This window comes from Dipodomys ordii, unplaced genomic scaffold (genome assembly GCF_000151885.1).
Source record: "Dipodomys ordii isolate 6190 unplaced genomic scaffold, Dord_2.0 Scaffold76, whole genome shotgun sequence".
Taxonomy (NCBI): Eukaryota; Metazoa; Chordata; class Mammalia; order Rodentia; family Heteromyidae; genus Dipodomys; species Dipodomys ordii.
Genome location: NW_012267292.1, coordinates 10,404,648 through 10,414,147, shown reverse-complemented (window position 1 = coordinate 10,414,147; position 9,500 = coordinate 10,404,648). Strand labels below are relative to the sequence as shown.

At 40.1% G+C, this 9,500-nt stretch overlaps 1 protein-coding gene across 4 annotated transcripts in view; it reads right to left on the bottom strand.

The window, feature by feature from the left end:
• Window positions 1–4,258: 4,258 nt before the first annotated feature.
• Tra2a (transformer 2 alpha homolog (Drosophila)) overlaps window positions 4,259–9,500 on the bottom strand; it is a 28,323-nt gene continuing 23,081 nt past the window's right edge. For all 4 annotated transcript variants that reach the window (XM_013024454.1, XM_013024455.1, XM_013024456.1 and 1 more), the window contains 4 exons: window positions 8,514–8,629; window positions 6,536–6,664; window positions 5,867–5,934; window positions 4,259–5,600 (listed from right to left, as the gene is read on the bottom strand). In XM_013024454.1, the coding sequence (XP_012879908.1) occupies window positions 5,590–5,600; window positions 5,867–5,934; window positions 6,536–6,664; window positions 8,514–8,629 (324 nt within the window). In that variant the 3' untranslated portion in view covers window positions 4,259–5,589. The remainder of the gene's footprint in view (window positions 5,601–5,866; window positions 5,935–6,535; window positions 6,665–8,513; window positions 8,630–9,500) is intronic.

Below are 9,500 nucleotides of genomic sequence, written 5' to 3'. Positions count from 1 at the left end.
TCAGTGGTAGAGTACTTGCCTTGTATGCATGAAGCCCTGGGTTCAATTCCTCAGCACCACATAATCAGAAAAAGCCAGAAGTGGTGCTTGGCTCAAGTGGTAGAGTGCTAGCCTTGAGCTGAAATGTTGAAGGACAGCACGCAGGCCCAGAGTTAAGGCCCACAACTGACAAAAAAAACAACAAAACAACAACAACAACAAAAACTGTTGCTGGGCAGTGGTGACTCACACCTGTAATCCTAGATATTCAGGAGACTGGGACCTAAGGATCAAAGTTCAAAGCCAAACAGGAAGAAAAGTCCATGAGACTCTTATGTCCAATTAACCACCAAAAAACCAGAAGTACAACTGTGGCTCAAATGGTAGAATATTAGCCTTGAGCAGAAAAGCTGAGGGACAGTGCCCAGGCCATGAGTTCAAGCCCAGGACTGGCACCAAAACAAAAACAAAAACAAAAATAAAAAAAAAACCCAAAACTTTAATCTGGCCCTGTTACTTTGGAGCTATGCAAATATTTTTTTCTATAAACCTTTTACCACTTTAATGAGCAAAGTCATTATGGAGAAAATCAGAATTTATAAATTTATTCTTGTCTCCTTTTCAGAGCTTATTCTGTCTTGAAGAGCTAGATTAGTTTAAAATGAGCCCTAGAATTCTTCCCCCGCTGAGAATAGGTGACTGGATGATAAAAGTGAAAAGAGCTGGGTGCTGGTGGCTCATTCCAGTAATCCTAATCAGGAGACTGTGATCCAAGGATCAAAGTTTGAGGCTAGCCCAGGCCAGGCAGAAAAGTCCATTAAGACTCTTATCTCCAATTAACCAGCAAAAAGCTGGAAGTAGACCTGTTAGTCAAGTGGCAAAACGCCCATTTTGAGCAAAAATAAAACTGTCAGTGCCCAGGCTCTCTAGTTGAAACCCCAGCAACTGCCTGTCATAGACACACACACTAAGTGAAGTAGTTATGGTTCAGCAGTAATGTCTGCCAGCAAATTCAAAACTCAGTGCTTTGTGTGTTGTGTGTGTGATTTTCAGTTTGAACTCGGCCTTGCACTTGTGAAACAGGAGCTCTACAACTTGAGCTATCAACTTTTTTGGGGTGGGGGGGAGGGCTTTACTTTTCAGATAGGATCTTGCTTTCATTTAGGGCTGTCATCTGAATGAAATTCAACCTAGGGTTTCCTACAGGGTGCATCACTCCAAATCTGGTGTGTTGGTTGAAATGAAGTCTCAACTTTTTACCTGGGTGCCCTCCAACAGAGTACCTCTGCCTTCCAAGAACTACAGATTATACATGTAAGCCCCCATGTCTGGCAGTATACTTATTTTTTCCCCCCACAATTACCATTAACTCTATGAAGTTTTAAAATCTCTTATGAAACTTGTTAAGAGCAAGGTAAGGGGCGACATTGTCCATTTCTTTTTAGTCGGTTAGGGGGCTTGAACTAAGGGCCTGGGCACTATCCCTGAGCTTTTTTGCTCAAGGCTAGAACCCTACCACTTGAGCCACAGTACCACTTCGTTTGTGAGTGGTTTATTGGTGACGAGTCTCAGTTGCATGTAACTGTAACCCCTCTGTGTATCTTTTTTTTGGTCAGTTGTGGGGCTTGAACTCAGATGAGTCTCAGTTGCATGTAACTGTAACCCCTGTGTATCTTTTTTTTTGGTCAGTTGTGGGGCTTGAACTCAGTGGACCTGGACACTGGACAGTCCCCTGCCCCTGAACCTCTTTGTGCTCAAGGTAAGAGCCTACCACTTGAGCCAATGCCACTTTGATTTTGAGTAGCTAACTGGAGACGACTCTCACGGGGACTTTTTTGCCACGGCTGGCTTCAAACCATGATCCTCAGATCTCAGCCTTTTTTTGGGGGGTCTGGTCGTGGGGCCTGAACTCTGGGCCTGGGCGCTGTCTCTCAGCTCTTCAGCTCAAGGCTAGCGCTCTACCACTTGAGCCACAGCGCTACTTCCGGCTTTTTTCTTTTTGCTCATGTGGTGCTGAGGAATCGAACCCAGGGCCTCAGGCATGCAAGGCAAGCCCTCTACCACTGAGCCACCTTCCCAGCCCCAAGATCTCAGCCTTTTGAGTAGTTAGGATTATAGGAATGAGCAACTGGTGCCTAGCTGTACATTACCTTTATAATTCATTTTTAATCTTGTAACAAATTCTATTAACATTAACTTCGCATTCCCCACATCTGTATGTATTAAAGGGACTAGAGCAAGGCAGACTCCATCCTTAAAATGTAGTGGCTGCTCTCCAGATGTGCTCAGTTCAAGGGATAGCAAGACAGTCTTAATTTTCACAAGGGCATGACAACTTACCAAGTTCACCACTGCTATTCAACTGGCAACACTGATCCAAGGAATCACAAGTGTTTACACAAAGCAGCAGTATCTGTAATAGGGAAACCTCAACATTGAATGTATGACTGACTCCTGGATTTGATAACAGGGGAAAGTGTACACATTTCAAACTCTATCATCATAATCCTCTAGTTTTATTAGTACTCTTTGTAATACTGTTTAATTTTTCCCAAGATCAGAATTCAAAATTGGTAACTCTTGCTTTTGTTCATTGGCTGGTACTTTATGATCTGAGCCATGCTGTCAACCCACTTTTAACAATTTGTGATTTAATTCACTAAGCTGTTCTTTCAGTATAATTTTCAACATCTTTTCTTGTTTTGTTGTTGTTTTTGGTTGGTTGTGGGGCTTGAACTCTGGGCTTGGGCCCTGTCCCTGCACTCTTCAGCTCAAGGCGAGCACTCTACTGCTTGAGCCACAGCGCCACTTCCGGTTTTCTAGTGGCTTATTGGAGATGAGTCTCACCTGCCCAGGTTGGCTTTGAACCTTGATCCTCAGACCTCAGCCTCCTGAGTAGCTACAATTAAAGGTGTGAGCCACCGGCACCTGGTTTGTGTTCAATTTTTGAACAAGCCCGTTTTACGATTACTACATGGTGACATTAAAAGTCTGAAAACCTGCCATCTCTTTTCAAGTGTTAAACATTTGTATACAATTAGTGGTGACTTTTAAATTGTGTATAAAAGATCTGTAAGAATATACCAATGAATAATGATTACCTAAGGACTTGAATATGGAAAATTAAGAGTTTTATATACAAGTGCAGGAAGTCTACTAACCTTCCTAGGTTGAAAGCAAGTGACTAAAACAATATTAAAGCAAATATTGAATGTTGCTATGTTTTGACAACAGCTCAGCATTTATCCTTTAAAACAATTTTTGGGGACTGGGAAGGTGGCTCACTAGTAGTAAAGTGCTTGCCTTGCATGCTTGAGGCCCTGGGTTCGATTCCTCAGCACCATATAAGCAGAAAAAAGCTGGAAGTGGTGCTGTGGCTGAAGTGGTAGAGCGCTTGCCTTGAGCTGAACTGCTGGGGGACAGTGCCCAGGCCGAGTTCAGGCCCCATGACTGACAAAAACCAAAAACAAACCGAAGTCCAAGTTTTTCATCCCTCAGCGTTTAAAAAACAATCATGATTATATAAACATTGCTGAATCAATGTCAAGAGGGCAGTTTTTCTTACGCTGAGATCCTCAGATCTGCACCTCCAGAGTGGCTAGGATTGGATACTGTACTTCTTGTAAATATAAACAAAATTGCTTAATCATGGTACTTCTTTTAGAAGCACTTTCATCTCCCAAAATGTCTGCTACACACTTCTACCAACAATTAAATATTTCTTTTGCATATTTTTTGGGGGGGTTATGGGAGCTTGAACTCAGGGCCTAAGCACTGTTCCCTGAACTCTTTTGCTCAAAGCTAGCACTCTACTTGGAGCTACAGATGCACTTCCAGTTTTCTGGTAGTTAACTGGAGGTAAGTCTCACAGACTTTCCTGCATGGGCTGGCTTTGAACCATGATCCTCAGATCTCAGCCTCCCAAGTAGCTAGAATTACAGGCATGAGCCACTATTGGCCAACCATACTTGTTGTTTCTCACTATATTAATGTCCTCTTCTAATTCCTAGTGTTTTTAATAATCTGGTTTTTAACAACCAAAAATCTATAGGACACCCTTTTTAAAACCTTCCGTTTTTGCTTGCCAGTCCTGGGGCAAGCCGCAAGGCCTGGACACTGTTACTGAGCATTTAGTTTTGCTCAAAGCTACCAGGTAGTTTACTAGAGGTAAATCTCAGATTTTCTTGCTCAGGCTTGCTTTGAACCATGATCCTCAGATCTCAGCTTCCTGAGTAGCCCAGCTTGAAGTTATTAAGATATGTGACACACATCCCATAGATTTTAGAGAACAGAACTTTATTATTGATGCCTTGAGAAGATTAAAGCAGGGCAGTCATAGCGACTTTTGAAAAAGGTTCCTCAAACACCCTCCCCTTATATTAAAGTCATTGAAGTGTTGCCTTCCTATTTATGATTTGGGTTCAATGATGTCAACTACCTATTTCTTTCCTTTACAATGATGTTGACACTGAACATTTATTTAAAAAGAATGAAAAAACACAGGATTAACAAAAATTAATATGAGCGGTCACTCTTTAGTAGTCCAGGTAGATCCTCCTGTTTTTGCCTCCAAAGTGCTGGGATTACAAGTATATGTTTTTCCTAAAACAAGGATTTTTAAAGATCAAAGAGATAGAATTATACATTTAAGCACAAGAAAAGAAAAAATGGGGAGATATTAGGGAATTAACTCAGAATGGGCAAAACTAAATAAGCCTAGTTATATTTCTACTGTATCAAAATGAAAGAGACAACCCCAACTTCAAAGAAATTAACTTTTATTTGAATAGAGACTACTTTTTCCTACATGTATCTTCAAAGGCCCTATACTATACGACAGCCCACTTAACCAATGTCCCAATACTAAAATTTCGAACAGCAAATTATACAATTCCTCTAGATAATAAATAAGGGTCGTCCTTCACTGATCAAGAGAATACTTAAACTTCAATAAACTTAACACACACACACACCAAAAAAAAAAAAAATCACACATTAAGTTGTAAGTCTTAACAGATATATTTCAAATACAACATGTGTGGAGTCTACAAGCTTTTTGTCTAATTTTTTGGGTTCAAAATTTACATTCTTCAAAAGAAATGTCCAAGTTTTTCCCTCTATAGCTTCAAATTTTCTACACTCAAGTATTTGACTATTCCATGCCATCCCAGACAAACCTGACGTGACAACTACTTCATGTGTTATTAACTTCCTCAGAAGAAAGTTAAAAAAGTCTGTTGAAAATACAGATTTCTATTATAACGCCTACTACAATATCTGACACAAAAGTCATTTCTTTCCCCATATGATTAGCTAGGAGTTAATCCTCCATAAAGATAAAGAAAAATCACAAAGCATGAATACTGGGTTCCTTTTTTACTCAAGATGTTTGAACTATTCAAAATGACAATTACATTTTTAAGAGTATAACAGAAGTGGTGGACAACACAACTGACAAAGTGTATGTAGATGCCAGTAAACCAAGAAATTTTTTTAAGGATTAGGAAAGATTAGAAGCTAGAGGAAACCCAGGATTAAAAAGAAAAGCAAAACAAATAACAAAAAACAGAGAAAAAGAGAATAACATCCTTAATTGCAATCGTTCCATGATCAATAGCGTCCTAGAAGGGAAAGAAAAACAAAAGTTAGAATGACAATTACCATTTGACTTACCTACTACTTTCCCACCCATTTCACAGCCATCACACATCCTCCCCTCATAGCCTAAATTAAGACATTAGAAATTATTGTTACTGTGCTTTTTTGTTTCATTTTTTTCTGCTAAACTTCAAAATCACAGGCTGCCTCCCAGTGCTAAGATTATACGCATATGCCAATGATCCTTAAGAAACAAGATCTTAATCCTCCAAAAGCAAAATTCACTTACTTGGGCTGTAAGAACGAGATCTTGATCGGGATCTGTATCGACTATAATAAGGAGAAGGTGATCTTCTTCTGTAAGAAACAGAAGATTGTTCAGCATAAAATATCACCCCACTGAAGCAGATGAAAAAGAATTCCTTACACTCAAATGCAGAGGTAAGCTCTATTCTGAAAACATTACATACCTTTCTTTTGGAAGGGCTAGGGACTGAACCCAGGGTCTAGTAAATGTGAGGCAATGTCCTACCACTGAATAACACTCTCAGCCCTATTAACTTAAACATCAAGGTTTTGTTTTGTTGTTGTTGGTCCTGGGGGGCTTGAACTCTTGGCCTGGATGCTGTCCCTCAGCTCTTCAGCTTAAAGCAAGTGCTCTACCACTTGAGCCACAGCACCACTTCTGTTTTTCTGGTGGTTAACTGGATATGAGTCTCATGGACTTTCCTGTCTAGGCTGGCTTTGAACCACAATTATCACATTGAGCCACCAGTGCCTGGCTTTATTTTTCTTTTTAGAAGACGGGGTATGTTGACCACTAAGCTCAAGTGATTCTTCATTTCAGCTCCCTAGCTGGGAATACTGTTGTCCACCACGATTTGGCTAAATATAAAAGTGTCAAATAATACTGCCACCACCTAATTCAGAACAGAAATATAAAACAAAATAAAATTACCTGTACCGATAATCATAATCTTCATATCTGTCATACCCTCGATCATATCCTCTATCGTAGTAAGAATCTCGACGTCTGCCACCACCGCCACCTCCACCGCCGCCTCCACCACCACCTCCACCACCACTACTACAGAAAAAAAATAGTAAAGTTATATAGCAGTATAAATGATTAATTTCCAGGATTACTCAACTTAAAATAGAAAAAGACTTCTATGGTACTTTTTTAGTTTTCAGTCTGCGTGTGCCTGTGTGCAGGTTCTAGGGCTTGAACTCAGGGCTGAGCACTGTCCCTGAGCTTTGTTACTGAAGCTAACATTCTACCACTTGGGCCACAGTTCACTTAAGGTTTTTTTGGTGATTAACTGGAGATAACAGTCTTATGGACTTTTCTGCCCAGGCTGGCTTAGATCCACAATCCTCAGATCTCAGCCTCCTAAGTGGCTAGGATTACAGGTTTAAGCCATCTGTACCTGGTATGTTTTCATGTTTCATTCACTACATGATTTTACAAAATCCTCCAGATTCTGTAAGCTTCTCTCCTGTATTAATGTACTACTCAAATCACCAGGTGAACTAAAACAGTGTTAGGGAATAGAACAAAAATGTGTAAAATTATGTTTATGAATAACTGAAAGGCAATTAAATGTTAATAATAGAAAGAACCTAACTCTAAACATTAAAGACAATTAATCTACCTTACATTGCAGTTCAGCACTAAAACACCAAGATTTGATATTTAAACTTCTGAATTTAAAACCTTGTGTGTGGACTGGCCCTGGGCTTGAACTCAGGGAAGGGGTGCTGTCCTTAAACTTTTGTACACAAGTCTAACGTTCTACCACTTAAGCCACAGCTCCACTCTTGACCTTTTGTGGCTAAACTGGAGTTAAAGAGTCTCATGAACTTTTCTACCCAGGCTGGCTTTGAACCATAACCCTTAGATCTTAGCCTCCTAAGTAGTTAGGATTACAGGTGAGCCACCAGGTACCTGGCTGAATTAAAAAAAGGCTCATGCCTGTAATCCTAACTACTCAGGAGGCTGAGATCTAAGGATCACAGTTCAAAGCCAGCCCAGGCAAGAAAAGTTTGTGAGACTCTTATCTCCAATAAACCAGTAGAAAACCGGAAGTGGCGCTGTGGCTCAAGAGGTAGACTGCTTGCCTTGAGCTGAAGAGCGCAGGGACATCGCCCAGGCCCAGAGTTCAAGCCCCACGGACCAAAAAACAAAACAAAACAGCCTTCATTGGTGTATTTACCTAACCATAAGGATACCACTTCTACTTTAGTTTTCTGAAGGCTCTCATTTAAACTCATTTTCTCCAAAATGGCTTCAACTATCTGAAAGTATTTATTCCTTTTTTTTATTCACAAATACTTGTCACTGTATTTGGTTATGTATCTGAAAACACTTCAAGCCCCTACTTATATTTTGCTCAGTGTCAACACTAACAATTCAAAAAACAAAAAATGGTTCCTGCTGCTGAGATGTGAGGATCATGGTTGGTAGCCAGCCTGGGCAGGAAAATCCATGAAACTTATCTCCAGTTAACTACCAAAAAAGCTAGAAGTGGAGCCGTGGCTCAAACAAACCAGGTAAGAAAGCATGGCTCATGTGACAAGAGTTGCCTAGCAAGTGCAAGACGTCAAGTTCAAATACCAGGAAAATAAATAGAACAATCCAAAGAATGAATATATATATATATATATATATATATATATATATATATATATATATATATATATACTATATATGTTAACAAGTAATATATAATTATATATATAATTTAATTAAGTTTTAAGTCTTACAGAAAAAATCATCTTCTGATTATTTGGTTTTACACACATTCCTGGTAGATTGGTTTTTGGCTTATAGTTTGTTTAGCTTAAGAACAATGCTGGGGCTGGAACAAAGTCTTTATACTTACTAGGTAAGCACTGTACCACTAACCCCAGGCATATTAAATCTGAAATCTTACTGAGTTGGTCTGCCCATGTAGATGCCTGGTGTAGGTGTATGCGCTCTCTTGGTGATAGAATAATCCACACGAATTCTTCTTCCATCCAGCTCCATTCCATTTGCTCTTTCCATGGCCTAGAAAGGAGAAAAGATACAGAAAGCCATTTGCAACTCACTATCCTTGAATCATCTATTAAAAAAAAAAATCAGCTAGGCATTGGTGGCTCACACCTATAATCCTAGCCACTTGGGAGGCTGAGATCTGAGGATCAAGGTTCAAAGCCAGCAGGGACAAAAAAGTCCCTGTGAGACTCTCATCTCCAACTAACCACTCATAAGTGGAGTGGCTCAAAGTGGTAGAAAACTAGTCTTCAGCAAATAGAGCTCAGGGACGCTGCCTAGGACCTAAATTCAAGCCCCACAACTGACTATTCCCCAACAGCATTTGTAACCCAAATACATTCTCTTTTTTTGGGAGTGGGGGAAGGGAAGCTCGGTTGTGGGGCTTGAACTCTGGGCCCAGGTACTGTCCCTGAGCAATTCAGCTCAAGGCTAGCACTCTACCACTTAAGCCACAGTGCCACTTGCGGTTTTCTGGTGGTTTATTGGTGCTAAGAGTCTGACAGACTTTCTTGCCTGGGCTGGCTTTGAACCACAACCCTCAGATCTCAGCCTCCTAAGTAGCTAGGATTACAGGTGTGAGCCACCGGTGCCCGGCTTAGCAATGCATCTTATATTAGAGATTATAGACATTTCTAAACCTCAATACTGCCCATACATACTTAAATTTACTCAGCACAGAGTAGTTAATACATTGTTCCTTGTTTCCTAATAAATTTCTCATTTGTGGCTCAGTTCCTACTCTCCACTCCATGAAATAAATCAGTAATGGAAGGTGCATAGGCAATGTCTTTTTAAACTAGTTTTTGAAGATGGCCAGATTGGCTGTCACCATATGCTTGCTTAAGTCTCCATCCATTTACATACAAAAGCTTTTTTTTTTTTT